Source organism: Ipomoea nil, unplaced genomic scaffold, assembly GCF_001879475.1.
Source record: "Ipomoea nil cultivar Tokyo-kokei standard unplaced genomic scaffold, Asagao_1.1 scaffold3321, whole genome shotgun sequence".
Classification (NCBI taxonomy): Eukaryota; Viridiplantae; Streptophyta; class Magnoliopsida; order Solanales; family Convolvulaceae; genus Ipomoea; species Ipomoea nil.
This window is the reverse complement of record NW_017619749.1, coordinates 1,697,773-1,718,578: the sequence shown is the minus strand read 5'-3', so window position 1 is coordinate 1,718,578 and position 20,806 is coordinate 1,697,773. Positions and strand designations below refer to the sequence as shown.

Below are 20,806 nucleotides of genomic sequence, written 5' to 3'. Positions count from 1 at the left end.
CTGTGTGATGACTGTGAGTTTCTTTCGTTAAAAAAAAAAACAAATAAATAAATAGTCTTCCCGTAATATTCAAGAATTTGCATTTGATCTATAGTTGTTGGGGGAGAAGCATGCCAACCACTTTTTTGTTGTCATGTCAACATCCTGCACACGGCAATATCGCTGTTTTGCTTTACTAAATCGCGAGGCTGCACCAATACTTGCATTTTCTACTCATTCCCATTTTTAATTTTTTTTTTCCATATTAATGATTATATATAGAAATAACATGAATTATAACAATATTAAGCTATTCAATTTACTTATAAGAATACTCTCGTTGCCTATTTTGCAAATTTTACTTATAACCGATATTCTTAATATTCGTTGTTATGGAATTTTGCAGCATATGGATATGATCATCACTCCCCGTACCCAAAGTTTTGGCCACGTTTCGCACAGCCAAACAGGGAATATTGTGTGGTGAACTATCACGATTACACTCAATGTCAACTGTTCAATTAATAATTGGTACAAGAGTTTTTAATTTATAATGATTGGGAACAAACACAATTTTTGGGCTGGCCTTTATTTATCTTTTCCACAATCAATCCACAATCAATCCACAATCAATCACCAATTAAGCTGACCATGCGGACAATAATTACTTTATCTGTCATTCTTGTTGGAAGAATAAGAATCGAACCCTCTTCCACATATATACTAGGAACTCGAACTGTTATAACTATTTCAAATTCAAACTGGTCTAGATTCGAGCTCAATTCGACTCGTTTACGCTCCTAAATAAAACGTAAGTCAGCAAAACTGGTGTTGCCATGTGCCGGGAATTGGTTTTGTTACCAAATGGTTGACTTCTTAATGGAATGAATTATAAAAAGCCAACCAAAATGCACGCCTATTGCCATGGGAATCAAAGGGCAGTTGAGCCAATTATTTTAACATACCATAATTGGATAGTTGCTTGTTTATAACTGGCTGTTTCAGGGTAATCCTATGAGGATTGAGCTGACATGAGGGTAGAGTTGAAAACAGTCCCCAATTGTTCTTCATACAATGTCTTATAACAAAACCTACATATAAAAGAGAAGAAACATAAATGAAACTGCCCCGATACCCGGGACATCTCAACTATTCAACCTATACAAAGAAGAGTAATAGCTTTCTTTTGCTGGTAGCCACACTATATACAAGCACTCGAAGAAACGTGTAGTCATGTAGACCATTAAAACACAACACGCGATTTACTTCATCACCAAAACAGTCAAGTGGGATCGGGGGCCTTTTTTTTTTTTTTTTTTTTTTTTTGACAAATAAATAGGGCTTGTACAATACACAGCTGACTTGTGAATAGATGGGGCAAAATAGGCCCACTTGATTAATTAATTGTAACTTGTAAGTTGTCTTAATATTTTGTAAAAGTTACATTGCATCTCTGACATGTATTCTTGAGCTACTCCACAGCATTGGCTCAACATATAAAGAATTTGGCTACCCCACAAACATGCACATTCAGCAAGGAAAGAAAAAGCTGACTAAGAAAGGAAGGGAAAACAGTGATACAATCTTACAGGGTCGAATCAGCCTAGCTTGACATTTATGGTTTCATGATGTCTTGAATATGCTGTGAATGGCTTTTACCAGGTGGAATGAAAACTAGATCTTCCCAACCTGAGTTTTTCCCACTTTTCTGAAATCCAAGAGTAAGAGAAATAGATTAATCAATGACGTGAAAAGTACAAAATTTCTGAGCTAATCTTAGAATCATTTGCAGGTTGGCCTTAACACTTACCTGCATTTTTGTCAATACATCTTCCAAACTCCCCACCTGTAAGTACCCCCCCCAAAAAAAATCAGTAAATGCGGGCACCCAAGAGGATTCTTCACCCATACTTTCATGTAAACAACAGTGAAGGGTGTTTTGTTACCATTATGTGCTGAGAAACACAGGATCCTCCTCGTGATGCCCTTGACACGGTTAACAATTCTTTCTCTATATCTTCCTGTGCCAACAAATAGCAATTCCAAAATGATACATGTTATAAATCGAGTCACATACCAATATTCATCAGGATACAGGCAAGGATTAGGACATATATACCTTTCTGAAGAATATGGGCAAGTAGCGCTTGTTTCTCTTTTTCACAACAAGGAGATCTGACTGCAAGCACAGTCATATAAGATTAATCTTTTGTTTTTAGAAGCAGGGGAAATTTATAAATTAAAAAAATAAAAACAAAAATTAAACGAAATGCATGGGGTTTCAGTCTACATGTATTGGCAGAAATACATTTGCTAGTCCTTAAACGAAATACATAGAAGAATGTAAAAGTTTAAAAAAAAAAAAAAAAAAAAAAATGATTCAGACTAGCTGACCTTGTATAAAAGAAGAAAACTAATCCTTATATATATCTAGACTAGATTCTATGCAATTTATTACTTTTGAATAAAAACCAATAGGACAAATCAAAGCGCATAAATGACCAGTCAATTGTCTGAAATTCCATCAAAGTGCATCCGATACTTTTCTGATGAGATGATTTTGCACTTCATTTTGCAAAGAAAAGGAAACACTGAATTAATAAGTGAATAAACGCACCTGAAAAACAGGAACTCCATCAAATCCGCTTGTTGTACTTTTAGCTTTTAGCTAGTTCACGGAAAAAAGAGTCAGGTTACAATGGATCAAAAGGATACAAGACAACAAATACATTTCAGCAGACCTAAGCAATACTATTGAATGGAAGCAGAAGGAAAGAGGAAACACTATGGTACTGCTGCAAGAATAAAAACTGCAGCATAAGACATGTCAGCTAAAGCATCCAAAGCCATTTGGAAAAACCTTCAAGTTCAATGTACTTAACTATCTCTAGTTCTGAGATTGTCAGCATGATGTCAGATAGTTATGGATTGTTCATGTTTACCAAATACATGATGATGACTCTCTGAGTTCTATCAGACTAGAAAACTGTGGCTTAAATGTTTTGGTAATTGAATTGAAATTCAACTTGACCTACCGCCTACACTACCATTTCGGTAGCATAACTGGCACTTCCATTTTCCAAACTAATTAAACTCATTGGCAGGAACTTGCCAAAAGAAGAGCATAGAACAAAACACCAACCTCTAAAGCATTCTTTAATTGAACAGGATCAGGCAAAAATCGAAATGCAATTCCTTCAACATTCAACATATAAACCTGCAAAAGCAAGCACCTTTATCCACTTGAAGGACACACTCCAAAGACCACAAAACTATATCCAATGCAAAATTCGTAGTTGCAAGCAAACTATATCAAATGCAAAACTAGTCTGAGGAAAAGTTGAAACCTTTTACATGCAAAACACTTCTTTCTCTATACTCCATTCCATAATTCTTATGAGGCATCTTTTTTCTTAATCAACCTATAACCAAATCCAATTATACCAAAAACAAGATTGAAATCCGCACCTGATCAAGGGTGATAGGAACGACCTTAACCTCGCCTTTAACTTCCCTCCTACGGGACCGCACCTGGAAAATTCACACAATGATGAATAAATAAATGCAGACTAACTTCAACTTGGAAACTAGCGTTGGAAACTGAGATGAAAATAACCTGAGCGCGAAATGCCTCTGCGTCCTCTTTGCGGAAGCAAAGCAAGCCAATGGATTTAGCGCTATTGGGATCGGAGATGAGCACGAACTCATTGTTTGCATTGCTGACGGTGTACACCGAGGTTCCGAGCAGAGTTTTGGCGATGCGGTCGGAGCTCAATCCGGAGCCGGGTCCGGGTTTTTGCGACACCGAAGCAAATGGGAGTGATGAATGCAACGGCTGCAAACGAGTTCCGACTAATGGAGGTGGGGCGGGGAAGCTGGCGGCTAATTTGGAGCCAAAACGCTTGGCTTCGTCGAGACGGGTAGAGAGGTCGGCTCCGAGACGGGCGCAGTGCTGGTGGACGAAGGCGGAGAGCGAGAGGAGAGGACTGGAAGAGGGACCCACAGAGGGTTTTGGAGACTCCATTGCACCGAGAGAAAGGAGACTGGAGAGGGAAGGCGGACTTCACTGTCCACATGCTTTATCTTTGGGCTTTTTATGGGCCATTCTCAACTTGGGCCTATAATGTTGTGTCCATCACATAATAAGAAGTTAGATATTCATACCAATGGGCCATACCAACTTGGGCAAATTATACCATGGACTAGGGTCAATCTTGCATTATAGACTGTGGTCTAAAAATAACTTTTAGATTTTGTTTCTGACACATAATAATCTACCTTGCAGTTGATAGTTTATGTATCTGTAACTATCATATTATGTGTCAGCAATTATCAAATCAGATTCTGTATCTATAGTTGACACATTTTGTACCCGCAGTTGATAGTTTATGTACCTGTAGCTATCATATTATGTGTCAGCAATTATTAAGTTATTTGTTTACATGTACAGAAATTGAATTTATCAGTTTTGAGCTTATTAGACTGATTTTCAATATGTTAAAAAATTTTGACTTTAGCCTTAAAAAGTTTCGATTTTATCAAGCTAGTTCATTGATTTTGGACTAAGATTGACATTGCTATATAAGAGTTGCAACGATCTATTGCTCTAGACATTTTAATTTAAAGAAGTGATAATGGCCATGTTTGGTAAAAAATTGGTCTATAGGTCAATTTTGGCTTATTTGACCACTATTAATTGTTTGATTTAGTTAAAATATCAATATAAATGTTTGGTTAATTAGCTTTTTGCAACTCCAAAAGGCTAAAATTAAAAAAGTTACTCCTAGCAACTTTTTCAATTAGCTTTTTGAGAAAAGAAATTATATCAAACAGCTATCAGCAAACAGCTAATTTACCAAACACTTTTCTACAATCAGCTAATGTTATCAACTATTTATACCCTCTAATTAATACAATCAGCTAGCAGCAAACAGCTATCAGCTAACAGCCATTTTACCAAACAGGGCCAATATCTCAATATGAAACTAATTAAGTCCAACTACGTATCCGCAAATCACGAGAAGAAAACTTAATTTTTGTGACTTTCTGATACAAGAATTATGCTATATCCCCTTGCCATTCCTATTGTGACTGACACATACTGCTCAATATAATGTTAATCATGTTTCTGTTATAGTAATGTTTTGCAACGGATCGGAATAAGATTCTGAGAAATATAGATTAGATACGGATTGGGGCTTGGGAGGTGGAGAAGACAGATACGGATGCATCCTTAGCTCTTAGAGTATCTTCAATTCTTCCACATGAAGAAAGCTAAGAACAAATTCTTTAGCAGAAAACTGGTGGGTACCTTGACTGACCAGCAACCTTACTTTTTGAACATTATAAGACAGATCAGAATGTACCGGCAACCTCAACTCTGGCACAAATTAAACCTCCTCGATCATCAATTAACCAAAACTAGATCGAAAAACATATATAATGACTGTGCGGCAAGGAGGGTCGTCGTCGGTCCCGCTAACGGAGGCGCAAGTTAAGGGTCTGTTACGGAGGTACGACAGAGATGGGGATGGGAGGATAAGCAGGACGGAGCTGCGAGCTGCGTTCAAGCAGATGGGTTTCTGGTTCTGTAATAGAAAAGCTGGGTGCGCAATTCGCAAGGTTGATGATAATGGAGATGGGGTCATTTCTGGGGATGAACTGGATGAGCTTATCAGATATGCTCATTCCCGTTGGGGTTTTACTATTTCTTGAATTGATTACGCCCACCTACCTAGGGTTCGTTTGTCTGCTTTATCTGCATGCATGTGGAGCTTTATCATATATAGCTATGAAAATATGTAATACAGAAAAGGAGTTAATTGTATGTGTAACTTTCTCAGTGAGATGCAGATATATATATATATATATATATATATATATATATATATATATATATATATATATATATAGCAAGGCAATATAATATATAATAAAAAATGGTTAATTTTAACTTTCTAAGATTAGTGAACAGTTAATTGTATGTGTAAAGTTGTGTTCAAAGCATGGTTGCAAGACACTAGGTGTTAGTGGGAGACTCAGGTGGTAGAGTCAAGTCTAGGCAGAGTAGGCTCCGCCTAATTAAGCTGCTAAATATTTTAAAAAAAAAAAATCCATGCACGTGTGTGAGTATATGACGGGTTTTTGTGATCTTAATTAAACTAGTCAGCTTTGAGTTAAGTTGAGGTTTTGTATCCAAAGACAACTTGGTAAATATATATATGAAAACAGAATAATGTAAGTTAGTCATTGAGCTCGTTTGCTTTCAAAAATAAAAACTAAAAAAGCTGAGTCATGGTCTACTTGAATTCTTGAAATTACTGATAATAACTTTTATTCGATTTGTTTGGTTTGAAAAATAAAATAAAATACATAAAAGAAAGAAAGAAAAGGAATTGAAAGAACAAATGTTGATTGTTGAGTGTGGACCACATTTTGGCTCAATGATTATTAAGTATGGATAGAAAGCAAGAAAGAAAGTAGAGGAATATGCTAGTGTCACATTGTTTTCTATAAGAATTCCATCATATCACCATCTATTTGAAATGATAACAGATCTGTCATCACACAACGTAATAATTGGCTTATAAAAACTTAATCAAAAAAATATTAATAAGAATTAAATTCATAATTTCAAGTGTGAAAATTATGATATGGATAATAAATGATAGATATGTTACGGATAATAAATGGTAGAAATGCGGGTATAGCAAAATTAAACAATAATAATTGATAACAGTGGAAAAGACCTAAAACCCACCCCTCTCTACGATCTTCAATTCATCTAGGGGTGAGTCCATGGACAATTTATATCGTGCATCACGGCGTACATAGCAATGTGCATCCAGGCACAAAACATGCGTATTTCAATTGCTGACATTACTCCGTCTGTCCAAATGGTCCAAAGTCCAAACCCTATTATGTGTATTCAGTTATGAGTTTCTGTGTATTCTGTTATGAATTTATATGTATTCGAAACACATGATTTTTTTTTAACAATGCACTAAAACGACATCGTTTTGGGTAGAGCGGGGCGCACAATGCATTGTGCACCCTAGTGCACAATATAACGACTGTAGTCCATGGCTATAGGTCATAAGCCAGTCCTATACAATTAAAAACTGTACACATTAACAAACTATCCCACAAAAAGTAAAAGGAAAAAAAGTCACTATAATATATACAGTTGGTCTTATATGAGACCCTTTTTACAAGTTTTCGTGTAATACTGAATATGCAATACCGGCCTTTTTTCCGGGGCAAATAAAAGGAAAACGGCATTTCTAAAACATAATTCCCGTTATCCCAATACCTTTCATTCAGAATGTCCGGCAACTTAATCCACTCTGTACCTTCCTTGGCTAGATTTCTAGTCCACTGTATTCCCCGCCTAGTAGGGCGACCGCCTTGATTTCCAAGAGCGTTGAAACTCGAGCCACTCGCTTAACGTCCATGGAGAGCCGGGGGAGGAAGTTTCCAGAAATTCCACGAATTGAAATCCTCCTGAAAACGAGAGATACATGTTTAGAGAATCGGGAAGTTGGTAAACGACTAAAGGTCATTTCCTAATTTGGTAGGGATAGGCCAGGTTCTACTCGGCTAAGGAGTGGATTCGAGGCAAACACGCTGATCACCTCCTTTCCCAACTCGAATGATGTAAAAAACGAACATGTATAACAGGAAGAAAGAAAAGGGACCGGACCTGCTCGGAGGAGGAAAGAACGGGAAACATGCCATTCACGAGAGCACGAAGGGAAGTATATGATTTTGTGTTGGTAATATGCCGATTCACAATAATTTCACCCTGCATATTTTACATGTGATCAGACAATAACCTCTAAGGTCCAATGTCGCCATGCAGCACAAGAAAGAGTGAAATTTTGCTAATTACCTTTGGGTTTATAATGAAAATCTTTCCCTTTGGGATTCCAACCTTGAGATAGCTAATCTCATCGCTGTTTCTGTTCCCAAAACCGGCATAAAATGGGTTTCTATCTACAGGAAACAATGCTTTGATATCCTACAGAATTTGATAGAAAAAGAAACAGATGAATAATGCTCGTCAAGAAGATAGAAACATTTAACATAACAACCTAATCAGAGCAAAATCGATTCTTTTAACATGAAAAACCTCAAACAATTCATTTCATGCATGGCGTATATAAAGACCTTAAGGGATAAAATCAAATGAAAGAAGCAAATCGAGCAACGAACCTCCAAGCAGGCGATTTTGAATTCATGTGGGACTCTTCGTACCACTGGAAATTAAAGGAAGACGGTGAAGGACGTTAGTACTCCAGCAAATGACGTTACAAGGAACATCGAGTCAACAACAAAAGCTAACTCTTGCATTTCAGGAAAACGTACTTCAATGAACAATTTGAATTAACGACTACAAATATTAGAATTATGAAAAAGAAAAAAAATGGAATGCTTGTAGTGGATATGGTTATGGAAAACATAATACTCGTAGAAGTACTCCCGAAAGGAAAGTGATAATAACTACTGACCTTCTCGGTATAAAGAAGGAAAAAGTCCATCAGGGGATATGATAACAGGCCCTTCTGGCAATCCCTTTCCATCCTGCAACGAAAGATGACAATTTAGCATTTAACTAAATTATATTTTGTTGAATAATAAATATTCAGGTAGAAAATTAAATTTATCAAAAATTCACCTGCATAAGATTAATTAGGAATTGTCTTGTTACATAGGCCTGAGAAATTGCACGAGCACTTAGGAAAAGCAATTGGAACCCATTCTCCTGTACCATAATAAGAAAAACAGCACCAATTGATACCATGTTACGAAAGTAAAAGGAGGGTTTATGAATGTGTTGTCATATATTGTCTCAAACTGTCTTATAGAAAAGAGAATAAAAAGCCTTATAAATAGGTGCTAGAAGGCTACGAATAGGAAACAAGTTTCCATATGCCTACCTACCTAAATCCCTAAGACTGCCTAATCTATAGAGATTCCATATATCAAATATATATTCCATAACACATAGTATCAGAGATAAGATGTACACATTTGGAAACTTTAACTGGTTGACCACGAAAAGGTACTCGTACAAATGAATGAAGTTGGCAGTAACGTTCAAACTTAAGCGGAACACGTGACAAATCTAAAAGAAAAAAGAAAAACGAAAATAATTCAACAGACCTTAATAGCTGAAAAGAGATGTGCGACACCCGTCTGTGACCAATCTACCCCGACCAAAGGCATGAATTGTCCTAGAACATCAGATCTGGTAATTGTCCCATCCACATCAGATATCACAATGCGCGTGTCCCATTTCCACAAATAAATTTGTGCATCAACCTGCAAAGTATGCCTTAAAAAAGTCAAATGCATGGACTTACAAATGCATGAAAAATAAATATGGCCAAAAAAGGACCTGCTGCTTCCCGAGCATAGGAGTCGAGAATGTGAATATCACTACATTCTTCCCCTCTTTCAGATTCAAAGATGCTAGTTGTTCAGAAGTTGGAGTGAGTGCCCTTACTTTCTTCTTAGTGACTTTAGCTTTACACACATCTTCTTCCATGCTGTCACTGGAGACTTTTAGAGGGGTTTTGGCTTCTGTATTTCTATCGTCATTCAGTGAATGCTGGGACAGATTCGTGCTTCTTGATCTCTTGATAGGAAAAGACCAAGTTCTATGGATTCCACCATTGGCATCCGTTGGAGGAGACTTCTTCCCTGCAACAGTTTCAGATTATTAATAACTGCAAGCAATATTTTAACTTCTTTTAGAATAAAATCCATCAATTTCTCGTGAAAAAATCAATGTTGCAGAAGGCGCTAGTCGGGTCCCCAGGGGACGCCTAGCGCCTAGGCGGCCTAGTAATCCGAGTATATCGTCTCCATTTCCCACTTAGGGCTAGGAGTTGTTAGATTGTTATAATCCCCCAAACTAGTCATCTGCATATGTTAGATGGTTAGTTGAGTACATGGCTGGAGAAATATAGTAGAGGAGTAGCCGAGTAGGTAAAAAAAAAACCCACTCGCCCGAGTTGAGCGCCAACTCGGCCAAGTTAGGCACCGACTCGGTCGAGTTAGGCGCTAAACTCGGTCAAGTCGGCGCCTAGAGTGCCTAGTCGGCTGGTTAGTCGGTCAACCGACTAAAAGCTGCCTAGGGCTGAAATTGTCTCGGCCTAGGGACGCCTAGCGCCTACGTGGCCGCCTAGGCCGATTTTTACAACACTGGAAAAAACAAAGTCATATCATAAGCCTTGTGAGAAAATGAAAAGTTTCTGGATTATGAGTATATAGTATGCATAATATAGAAACCAAGACCAATATATTAATGGCAACATTGAGATATATGGAAACAATTTGTTTGCCAATTTAGATGGGGCAAAAGATGATAAATGGTACATGAGTGCAGTCACTTTACCGGTTTCTGCCTCAACAGGCTTAGCATTCAGCTCCTGTATGACCCTATCGTCTTCACATCCCTGTGATATCTTGGTTGGATGCTGATCATTCTGTCCACCGGGCACAATACTATCATGAGACCACATAATTGGTAAAGATTTGGCCAACCTTGGAACTTCATCAGGTTGAGCTCTAGAAGTGGCTGAAATACAAACATCGCTTGCTACAGATTTCAACTTGATTCGATCGGCAACAAATGGTGGGTTTCCTTGGACATATTTGTCAGAAGAAGAAATGAACCCATTGCTTGGAATAAAAGATTCAATCACTTCTTTCTCTTTCGAATCTGAAGCGGCAAGAACGGTATGTTTGATGTTGCTGGAATTTAAATCATCAAGTTCACCAAAGATGAGCTGCTCCACCTCCAAGATCTCTGATGTTGATGTACTATGTGAGACACTTCCCCCATCCGGTTCACAAGGATGTAGAAGCTCACTACTTTTATGCTCTATGATTATTTTCTCAACTAATGCTTCGGAATTTGAGGTGTTCGAACTCGATACAGTACTACTACTATGTGGTTCTATTTCCTCAGAAGAACTATCTAAAGGATGGAGATAGATTTGTTGAGAATGTGTTTCGGTGACTAAGCCATCCATGATTCTATTTGAATTAATTACAGAATTCTTATCCCCAATAATGTCACCTGCAGTAACACACTCTGATACAGAAGAGGATAAGTAAATACCCGTTTCTTCAACGACCTTCCTTTGTTTCTCACTACCATTTTCGTGATCAACTGAGCCATTTTCTTTCCCACTATCCAAATAATCCGTTGTACAATCTACTTTATCATCAATTGGCAAGTTCTGTTTTGCATTACTCTTGTTCGATACATCTTGAGAAGAAATTTTTAACACTTGACGCCTGGGAGAGCGAAGATTGGTAGACCATTTAACCTCCAAAAGATCAGCTGCAATTTCAGCACGTTCCAAAGAATCCACCCTAACAATGCTCGTATCCCTTTCTTTGATCGATCTCTTGCCAAAAACATACCCCAAAATCCCTGATCGCCGCGAATTTTTCCTAACCACAACACTCCCATCGCCCACGTCGGCCTTGGCAGCTGAAACAGATTCAACACCATCGAAAGATTCAAAACTGCAACTTTTTGACTTCATCGGCTGCCTGCAATTGGACTGGCCATCTGTATCCTCACCTGAAGATGGAGGAGAAGATTGATTATCCCCCTCTTCAACATCCACCTCATTTAGAAACCAAGCTTGACCATCGTTCCCCAAATACATATGGAAATCCATTTCCACACCATTGACACATATATTAACTTCTTTCTCTTTCGTCTTCATAACCCCCTGAAATTTCCCAAACCTAACATACCAAGGAGAGGACTTGAAGCTCCCATCTGGCTGCTCCACCACAATGATATCTACAGCGCCACCAAACGGGTGGAAAGGTGTCGAAACACTATATACGCCTCTAGAAATATAGCTGCCTAATCTTCCTACAGCATTCATCTTCCCCAATCTCCCAGGTCACACAATCTCAATATATCATCAAAATATCACAACCCCAATTCCCCAATTCATCAACTTTGCATCTTTATACCTCAACCCACTACATCTCAACCATTTCTTAACTTAAACTTCACTATTTTTTTTACACCCATGGAATTCAAAACCTCAGCAGAGATAATATTAGGGAAAAGAATAAATCAAATGCAAACAGAAATAGAACAAATTTAAGAAATACCCAGATGATCAGACCGGGAAAGGAAGGCCTCCTCAATCTACTCCCAAAAGCTGAAAAAAGAAAGGCAGCAACTTTGGTAAAGAATCCAAAAGAAGAACTGCTGAAAATTATTAACCGCCATGACTTGAGAGTTCATACATTGAATAAGCAGTAAGCGACGTGGCATATTCCATTTTAGCTTATTCGAATGTACCTCTATAATTATCCTTAACAACTTGACTCCATAATGACACCAGCATCTTCTTTTATGTTTAATTATAATTCGAAGTACATTATTATTATATTATATAATTATATTACATGAAGATTTATACGCTATCATACTGCACTAGAATCAAGATAACATATTTAATCATAAAACAATTCTAATCAAACTTGTTAAACTATTAATTTGATAATCAAAATATTACAAATTTAATTCTTAATTAGAATAATTTATTGATTCCTTTTAGGATAAGTTGTCTTATTAATTTAAACGGATCAACTACCAAATGTACAATATTGGGCTGGGCAGCAATATAGGCTGGCCCGATAATGTAGCTTTCAACTCGTAATTTGCGGGTTGGGCCGGTTTTGGGTTGGCTGTAATGGCTAAAAGGTATAATCTTGGTTACGGGTTACCTTGTCGACGTCGAGGAGTTAGCGGCTAACGACGAAGATCGAGGAGCCGACGGCGAGGATTTCTGTGAATCTCTTCAAGGTATGCATGGTCTTTTTCGTTGATCTACCAGTTGGAATTTTCACGAGCTGCGGAATTGCGAGGCGTAGTAACTAGTAGAAGGAGAAGCGGCACTAGAGACTATCAGAAATTTGAGGGAGAAGCAATGGGAAGTAACCAACCGGCGGCACAAATTCCGACGAGCTTTGGCCACGAACTCAGGGCTTGCCTTCGCTGCCGGCTCGTCAAAACCTATGACCAGGTTCGCCTTTTCTGTTTCTCTAACTCCACGTTAATTTCCTTTCTCATATAACTGTACAAGACGATTGAAGTAAGACAGAGCTAAGGGAAGTGAAATCCTTTGCTATTATTGTTGATATGGTGGGTTTGATGTTCCTTGTTGTTTATTGATATTGACGAAATTGCAGTTCAGAGAGTCTGGATGTGAGAACTGTCCCTTCTTTAAGATGGACGAAGATAATGAGCGTGTTGTTGATTGCACTACGCCTAATTTCACTGGGTATCTTTCAAATACTACATTGTTATTTCACTTATTTGTATCTTATTTTATTAAGCATTGTTTTCCCTATAGGCTTAATTCCTTATGGTGCATTGGTGCTATACTCTTTTGCAGGATTATCTCAGTCATGGATCCAAGTAGGAGCTGGGCTGCTCGCTGGCTTCGAATAGGTATCCACTAGCATCCTCAATCCTACTTCTAGAAGCATTATTTTTGGGATTTTTTAAAAAAGTTTTGCTGCTTAAGGTATTTTAGTATCGATTAATTTGAGACATAGGAACAAGTTGTAAATTTTCACATTAGAGCTTGGAAATGTTTTACATTTTTTTTTTGTTGAATTAATCAATGGAATGAATCTTTCTTGATCAAATCATCAAAGTAGGGACTTCGGACAAATGGAAAATACTAATGTGACTATGGAAGTGTTACCGTTGAATTATAATTGCCTATAATCTATAGATGCATGCAATAACGTGTCTGGGTGGGGGTTTCTGGGAAATTCTGTCTGGGTTTTCAGTAGATGAATTGCAATTCTTAAAGTTATCACGGTTCAGTAAAATGCAATGCATGTCGTAAGCTTTGTGCCAACCTTACTAGGTTAAGGATAGCAGCTTTTATTTTGGAACTTGTTTACTGCATCCAAATTACTGAGCTTCTTTTTTCTTGGAAGACTGGGCATTTTGTTGGGTTAATTAGTAATTGTTTCAACTCTACAGGACGTTTTGTCCCTGGCTGTTACACCCTTGCAGTTTCAGAGGCACTTCCCGAAGATCTGCAGGTATAGTATGAGAAGCAGTTTTTACTTGCAACCTGTTCTTAGTGTCGTAGTAGAATGTGCTTTATTTCAATATATTCTGTTTTGAGTGTCTCAATTTAAGATTTATTTTGGGGATATTCCATATGCCTAGGTATCCTTTACTTGAGAAGCATTAATTAGTTGAAAGTTGTTCGCCATAACTTTCTCTTTAATTGGTAGAATTTTGATATCATTTAAGTCTTCTTTGGATTATAATAGAAGGTATGCTTGGACCAGCTGAAACTTTTTGTTTCCAGCCTGCCATTTTATGTTATACAAGTGATCTGTTACCAGCACAGAAAATACTTATGCATTGTTCTTTGGATGTTGAATATTCATGTTGGCTTTAATAAAACAAATGGTAATAGCAATGTGTTATTACAGTAACTATTATAGCTTTTATATTATGTATATGAACGAGTAGTTTGGTATAACAACACTGTTCTTAAATCTCTAAGGTATTATAGTTTATCTCAAAGGTTCAGACATAATTGAAATATACACAACCTTTTGAAAACTTTAGTTAGTACTTAGTAGACATCTTTTGACAATACTTGAATTCTTTTCTGATTTTGCAGAATCTCTGTGAAGATGAGCGCGTGCCATATGTTCCTCCAAAACGCATTTGAGATAGCCAGCCAGACATTGTCTAACCCATCAAGGATTTCCCGAGCACATAACAATGTTGTCTGCTAGTACGTAGTAGTTGAAAGGCTGTCAAAATGTGTATTCCTGTTTATTCTCGCTGTGCCCTTGAATGACATTTCCCAGTGTACTAAAACCAAACTGTGAAACATGAAATCCTGTAGTTTTCCCCTCCAATCAAGATGGATAATGGATCTGGGCTATACCCTGTGTTCTGTTTACAATTATTCAGAAATGTTTGTATTATCTGTTATGGCTGACTGCTAACTGTGCTCCATTGCCAACTTGTGTTTTGTCTTCTTCACCACCTTTATGAGTCTTGGTGTGAACATTGCCCTGCACTTCATTACTTAATTAGTGAGTCTAATCATAGACTTGATGACTTGTCCCCGAGTTTCATATCGGTCACTGATGAGAATTTAAGCTAGCTTTTGTAGTGTAATTAGGGTTTGAATTTATGGGATGATGCATTTAAGCTAACTTTTGTAGTGTAATTAGGATCTGAATTTGTGGTTTCGTGTAGGATGAGACAAGAAACTATTACCACATTGAATAATGAAAACAAGAATTGTTTCTTGAGAAGATGGAAAAAAAACATCTTTTTTGAAGCAGCAGCAGAAATTGAAAGATATTCACTTAGGGAAAGCACTAAGCACAGTAATTAGTGCTTAATAATGAGAATATCTTTCTCGAGCCCGTTAATCATCTCTTTTTTTTTCTTGGGAAGTAGAGATGTAATCAAAGGCAGGCATGCATGCATGAGGATAGAAGATTTCAATTCTCATCTTTTTGGGAATTAAAGTAATAACGCAATCACAAAAGCGATGATCTAAAGTGAATCAAGGGAGGTAAAAGTGTTGTTAATGATGTTGTTAATGACAACTTAACATGCATTTGGTGGGATTAACCAATCCCATGTGTTCTTGGGTCAAAAAGCCTTTGGGATGTGAAGCTGCATCAAGTACCACTCATCCACATTATTGTTGTACTTGACAAAAATCACCACATTCCATTCTCATCAATTTCCAACATCCACACTAGAAATGTGCATAATTATGCAAATCAACAATTAGCTTAATAATCACATCTCTGCTAAGTTTTAATTCAATTATGCAACAGAGCAGCTGAATCATAAAGGCTAGACCTTTGCTTACTGTGCACAAGGAGCTGGAGCTCTCCTCACTTTGGTCATTCTTCCCACTGTCGTTGCTGAACCATAAAGGCTAAACCTTTGCTTACTGTGCACAAGGAGCTCCCCTCACTTTGGTCATTCTTCCTAACCTTCACTGTCGTTGCTGAGACTTGATCTCTGGTCATTCTTCCCAATCTTCACCCCTATGACCAACTGAGCTGCCCATGCAAGCAGAACACACATTTATGTAATGATGGAAAGCAATGTACACATTTGATGTGAATCAGTAGTGTAGACTTTCGCACATAGCCAAGATGTGCATGAACTCATTGAGAGCAACCCCTTTCAAATTCTTTGAATGATATTCCATTAATGTGCAAGATCTATATAGTACGTGTTTTTGAAAATGGTCCCCATTCTAATTTATTGGTCAAGTTTCACATTCGCGGCCACACTACCTATATGTCATTGTTACATAAATAGTAGTGATTGAAAAAAAAGTGAAAGCACAACAGACACAAGAAAAGTTGGACATGTGGCTTACCATGAATTCTTGCTATCATTAAATCCAAAACATTATACTCGTTCAAAATTTTATGGCAATGTATGAGTACAATGATTAATTCAAGGTAGAATCCACTAATTTATGGTTAGCTAATGTATATAAAAAATTGTGGTACATATCATTCGAACTATGTTATCACCATGTAGCTAATATATGTAAAAATCTGTGACACCTATCATTCAAATTCCGTTATTATCGCACACTACAAGAAAATAATAAAATACAATAGATTTAACCATGGATTAAATAATTGTGAATGGTCGAAACGCAGGCTGGAATGAGACGTTTGAACCTCCGAGATATGTTATTGAAGCTTCAATGAATTATGCAGGTGGGATTCCCAGATCGCGTGCTGTTACTAAATGGTGATAGTTTTAGTCACCAGACTTGTCCCTCCTCAACCAAAAAAAAAAAAAAAGTAGCTATAATTTCAGTGTTTTACCAACGAAAATCTATTGGTAAATTAAATACATACAAATTTTAGTAATTTACCAAAAATAATAATTTATATTGATAAGTTAGATTTTTCTTGAAGTGACGTAGCTAATGTATGTAAAGAATTGTAACACATTTCATTCAAACTCTATTATTACCAAGTGACTAATGTATGTAAAGAATTGTGACGTACATATCATTCAAACTCCATTAACACCAAACACTATAAAAAAACAACAAAATACCATCCGATTTAACAACGAATTAAATCGCTACAACTTAAATACCTACGGATTTCAATGTTTTATTACCAATGAAAATCTGTTGGTAAATTAAATAAAAAGGAATTTCTGTTGGTAAATTTAATTTTTTTTTGCAATCCTAGCTAATGTATTTAAGAATTGTGACATATATCATTAAACCCTGGTTATCACCATGTAAAGAATGTATGTAAAGAAATGTGGCATATCATTCGAGCTCTATTAGCACCATGTAACTAATGCATATAAAGAATTATAAGATATATCATTAAAGTTCGGTATATAAAGAACTGTGAGACATATATATCATTCAATCTTTGTTATTGCCATATGACTAGGTAATGTATTTAAATAACTGTACCATATGTCATTCAGGCTCCATTATAACTTTAAATTGTGATGCAGTACTGTTTTAGATGTTTTGAAGGCCCCATAATCAATTTGAGGCATAATAAAACAAAGTATAATTCAATACTTTAAAATATCATCCAAGACATTCAACTATTCAAAGAAACTACACTTATTAATGATTATCCTCCACCATGCACCATCCATATATCCAAACTCATCATTGTAAATACATACATATGTGTAGTTTCCATCAATATGTGACACAACAAGACTAATTATTGCTAATAAAATGCAATAACCCATCCAATAATAAAATGGTAGGAGCAACCACAGACAAGTTAGTCAAGTTATTGACGTGATAACTAAAAGTTTCAACTTCGACTCCCTCCCTCTCTGAGAGCTGCTTATTGCCCTTCTTGATTTGAGGCAGTCAACTATGAATAATATAGTCTGATTTACTTGACTAATGGCTGCGGATTTCCCCGGCACCAAAAAAATAGTAATATGGTAATTTAAAAAAAAAGGGAGAAAATTAAATTAAAAAGAAGTTTGGGATATGCTCATGTGCAGGCCTAATCTTGACATTTGAGTTTATCTTCCACTTGAATGGATTTCTTGCAGTGAGCAATGGCAGCTTGAATGGCGGCCTGTAACTCTTCCATGGTGCTGTCGCTTGAAGAAGTAGGGGAAGTTGCCGGTGGTACGAGGATGCCACTGTTTGTCGGAGATGTTCTCATCGATGCCGGCGCGGAATACTCCCCTCTTTTGCCTCTAATATCTTTCTTGCGCCGCAGGTTTAAGTGGCCGGAATATGAATAAGCTTGCCGGTCGAACTGCAGATTCCCTGATCTTCTGCTGGGCCGGAAGGATAAGAGTGGTCTCACCATTCTCATGTACCTCTTCACAACCTGAGTTATGTCAAATTTTAGCTTCCTCCAATGTTTTTCCTTCTCTTCCTTGTCTCTTACCTCGTACCCTTTTCTCCATTTCGGTAGCCAGAACAAGGAGAACGACCTGCTGGATTTCGGTTTCCCCTCGGTTCTTTGATCGTTATTAATGTTTTTCTGATGATCATGGTTGTCTGGTTGGCTGCCGGGGTTTTGTTGTGATGAGCTTTGGTTTTCCAGCAATTCTTTTATGGGAAGGGTGAAACTTTCCAGCGAGTTGGTGGAGGAGCGAGGGGAGACGGGGAGGTGGGAGAGGAGGTGGAGGGGGAGCAAGTGGCCGTGGAAGAATATTTCATCGGCCGGAGTTAAGTCGACGGCGAACGACGACGGCTGCGGCGGAGATTTCGTTCTGTCTGGGGCTTTTGCAGACGGTTGATGGAGCGAAATGGTGAAGGAAAATTCATGCGACGGAGATGACGACGCTGACGGCGGTGACGCGGCGGCGGCATTGCCACTACTCGATGTTTGCTCTTCCGCCGCCTCTTCCTCCTTTACTCTGTTGCGCCCTTGCTTCTCTTCATCTTTGTCGTCTCTGATCTCCTGATGCTTCTTGTCCATCACTCAATGATATACGGTATGGGTTTTTCTCAGATTTTCTCAGATTCTCTTTCTCTTTCAGTGAATTTTCCTTTTGAGAAACAAAAGGGAAAAAACTGAGGAGGCAGATTCAGAGATAAGAATATGAAAAGAGAGGAAAGGGGGATGGCTGCCAACCTAAAATGTCTTATGCAATATGCAACCTGTTTGCCAGTTATACTTGTGAATGAATGGACTCACAAACTCAAGAAAAAAAAAAAATAAAAATAAAAAGAGCCATGTGGTGTACAAGTGGTATGTTGACCGGCCTTAGATATCGTTGATTCACCTTTTTTCGGTGAACTGTCAGCAAAACAAAGTTATCAACTTTTTTTAAGATTAATCAACCAAGAACAAATTACCTTTTTCGATAAACTGTCAGTGAAACAAAGTTATCACCTTTTCTGTAAATTAACTGACCAGTTGAACTATACTGAATAAGTTATTTCACCTTATATTATGAATGTTTTAGTGAGGACTGTGGAAGTGGATCCCCTTTGAATGAATAGCAAAGGGATACTGATCTGGCAGTACAGAATCTAAAGATATGTGGTACCAAAATCTACCCTGCAGGCTAATAAGTAAACTTTGTGAAGAAAAAAAAAAAGTACTTTTTTTTTTTTACATGAAATAGTTCATTTTTGTAAAATGATTCCTCCATACGGATAGGAAGTATTTGTACTGTAAAAGGGCAAGGTCAATAAGTCATGCTCAAATTCACATAAAATTGTCCTACACCTATCTCAAGAAGAATCTTTGATTACACAATTACGACATTTGACATAAGATTATGTAGTTCTTTTGTCTTGTCCCCTTTTGCACCTATCACTTTGGGTATAATATTTAATTAAACTCCACATTATAACACTTATCTGATCAAGTTGACGTTTAAATCACGTACTGTTTCAGGTTTCTCAACTTCTCGGTAATATTTATCCGGTTATCTCTTCCGGGAGCTTATATTATGCGAAGTTAGAAGACAAAATGGTTTGGTTAAGAAGTTAAGATGCTCGACCCGTGAGGGGATTTATTCCTCTCCCTACAAAACGAATTAGGTAGCATAGTTCCTTCAAATAGATACGAGTGGATATTGGTGTTGGTAACATTAATAATGAGTATAAAAATGCAAATTAATAATTCATTGATCACAGCTTGCAGAATATCATATCCCCACCATACATGCATGATGGCTCTGCGAGGACAAAAGAGAATTGGGTACACTGAATGGGATAGGGATCTAGACGAAGCTAAACCCTGTATAAACCTTAGGGACAGGAAGAATATATGAGCTTCAAGTTCGACATTTTGAAGATTTTGGTTAGACAGCAGCTTTGCAACTCAGACGAAGAGAACAAACAGAAAGGGAGAATGAAAGGGGGGGCTGGCTGGCTGGCTGCAGTGCTATATTGGTCCTGTCAAGAATTGTTGTTTTTTAGATGGCAAACCCAACAAGTTAGTTTCGTTATTGATTTGGTAACTATAACGTTATAAGTTCGACTCTCAACGGTTATGGACAACCTAAATTGGTTTACTTTCTTGTGTTATTTGTCAACCAGAATTTTCAGTACATACTGATTTACTTTCTTGTGTCATTTGCCAACCAGAATTTCTAGTACATGCTGATTTACTTTCTTGTGTCATTTGTCAATCAGAATTTCTAATACATACTTTCGAGTAGCGACTATGAGTTTTTCCAATCACTCAGAAAAAAGAATGGGTTGTTTTAGTTCATGCATTTTACAGTTTGGTAAGATGGTGGGACCACACACCCGTGTACAAGGTGGTCCAA

At 37.4% G+C, this 20,806-nt stretch overlaps 4 protein-coding genes across 7 annotated transcripts; 1 reads left to right on the top strand and 3 right to left on the bottom strand.

Moving 5' to 3' along the window:
• Nucleotides 1-1,097: 1,097 nt before the first annotated feature.
• Nucleotides 1,098-4,053, bottom strand: LOC109170016 (protein TIC 22, chloroplastic). The gene is made up of 8 exons (XM_019318935.1): nucleotides 3,596-4,053; nucleotides 3,448-3,510; nucleotides 3,122-3,196; nucleotides 2,597-2,647; nucleotides 2,099-2,158; nucleotides 1,926-2,000; nucleotides 1,790-1,825; nucleotides 1,098-1,687 (listed from the first exon to the last, which is right to left on the bottom strand). The coding sequence occupies exons 1-8, from the start codon at nucleotides 4,001-4,003 to the stop codon at nucleotides 1,595-1,597; spliced, it is 861 nt and encodes a 286-aa protein (XP_019174480.1). The 5' UTR covers nucleotides 4,004-4,053; the 3' UTR covers nucleotides 1,098-1,594.
• Nucleotides 4,054-7,109: 3,056 nt separating this feature from the next.
• Nucleotides 7,110-12,313, bottom strand: LOC109170009 (phosphatidate phosphatase PAH2-like). Of its 4 annotated transcripts, XM_019318925.1 has the most exons (11): nucleotides 12,271-12,313; nucleotides 12,147-12,182; nucleotides 10,382-11,581; nucleotides 9,380-9,684; nucleotides 9,145-9,303; nucleotides 8,657-8,743; nucleotides 8,490-8,562; nucleotides 8,194-8,237; nucleotides 7,871-7,999; nucleotides 7,682-7,783; nucleotides 7,110-7,482 (listed from the first exon to the last, which is right to left on the bottom strand). In XM_019318925.1, the coding sequence occupies exons 1-11, from the start codon at nucleotides 12,296-12,298 to the stop codon at nucleotides 7,423-7,425; spliced, it is 2,223 nt and encodes a 740-aa protein (XP_019174470.1). In that variant the 5' UTR covers nucleotides 12,299-12,313; the 3' UTR covers nucleotides 7,110-7,422. The 4 variants fall into 4 exon arrangements, with proteins under 4 accessions (XP_019174470.1, XP_019174471.1, XP_019174469.1 ...); XM_019318926.1 differs by having other exon boundaries at nucleotides 12,133-12,303; XM_019318924.1 differs by having other exon boundaries at nucleotides 9,380-9,608; nucleotides 10,429-12,305.
• A 408-nt stretch (nucleotides 12,314-12,721) lies between these two features.
• LOC109170364 (transcription elongation factor SPT4 homolog 2-like) lies at nucleotides 12,722-15,058 on the top strand. Its single transcript, XM_019319443.1, has 5 exons — nucleotides 12,722-13,052; nucleotides 13,219-13,310; nucleotides 13,425-13,480; nucleotides 14,027-14,088; nucleotides 14,685-15,058. Exons 1-5 carry the CDS (start codon nucleotides 12,957-12,959, stop codon nucleotides 14,733-14,735), a joined length of 357 nt encoding a protein of 118 aa, XP_019174988.1. The 5' UTR covers nucleotides 12,722-12,956; the 3' UTR covers nucleotides 14,736-15,058.
• A 2,539-nt stretch (nucleotides 15,059-17,597) lies between these two features.
• On the bottom strand, nucleotides 17,598-19,225 carry LOC109170363 (BRI1 kinase inhibitor 1-like). Its single transcript, XM_019319441.1, has one exon. The coding sequence runs from the start codon at nucleotides 18,997-18,999 to the stop codon at nucleotides 18,067-18,069; it is 933 nt and encodes a 310-aa protein (XP_019174986.1). The 5' UTR covers nucleotides 19,000-19,225; the 3' UTR covers nucleotides 17,598-18,066.
• Between the last annotated feature and the right edge of the window lie 1,581 nt (nucleotides 19,226-20,806).

Bases quoted from the DNA above. Each gene is read 5' to 3' on its own strand.
- LOC109170016 (XM_019318935.1), bottom strand. From the start codon at position 4,003: ATGGAGTCTCCAAAACCCTCTGTGGGTCCCTCTTCCAGTCCTCTCCTC. The intron at 3,197-3,447 runs GTGCGGATTTCA...TTGCTTTTGCAG, and splicing joins TTCCTATCACCCTTGATCAG to GTTTATATGTTGAATGTTGA. The intron at 1,688-1,789 runs GTAAGTGTTAAG...CTTGGATTTCAG, and splicing joins ATGTATTGACAAAAATGCAG to AAAAGTGGGAAAAACTCAGG.
- LOC109170009 (XM_019318923.1), bottom strand. From the start codon at position 11,897: ATGAATGCTGTAGGAAGATTAGGCAGCTATATTTCTAGAGGCGTATAT. The intron at 9,304-9,379 runs GTCCTTTTTTGG...CATACTTTGCAG, and splicing joins CTATGCTCGGGAAGCAGCAG to GTTGATGCACAAATTTATTT. The intron at 8,238-8,489 runs GTCAGTAGTTAT...TTTAATTTCCAG, and splicing joins TCCTTCTTTATACCGAGAAG to TGGTACGAAGAGTCCCACAT.
- LOC109170364 (XM_019319443.1), top strand. From the start codon at position 12,957: ATGGGAAGTAACCAACCGGCGGCACAAATTCCGACGAGCTTTGGCCAC. The intron at 13,053-13,218 runs GTTCGCCTTTTC...ACGAAATTGCAG, and splicing joins TCGTCAAAACCTATGACCAG to TTCAGAGAGTCTGGATGTGA. The intron at 13,481-14,026 runs GTATCCACTAGC...TCAACTCTACAG, and splicing joins TGCTCGCTGGCTTCGAATAG to GACGTTTTGTCCCTGGCTGT.
- LOC109170363 (XM_019319441.1), bottom strand. From the start codon at position 18,999: ATGGACAAGAAGCATCAGGAGATCAGAGACGACAAAGATGAAGAGAAG.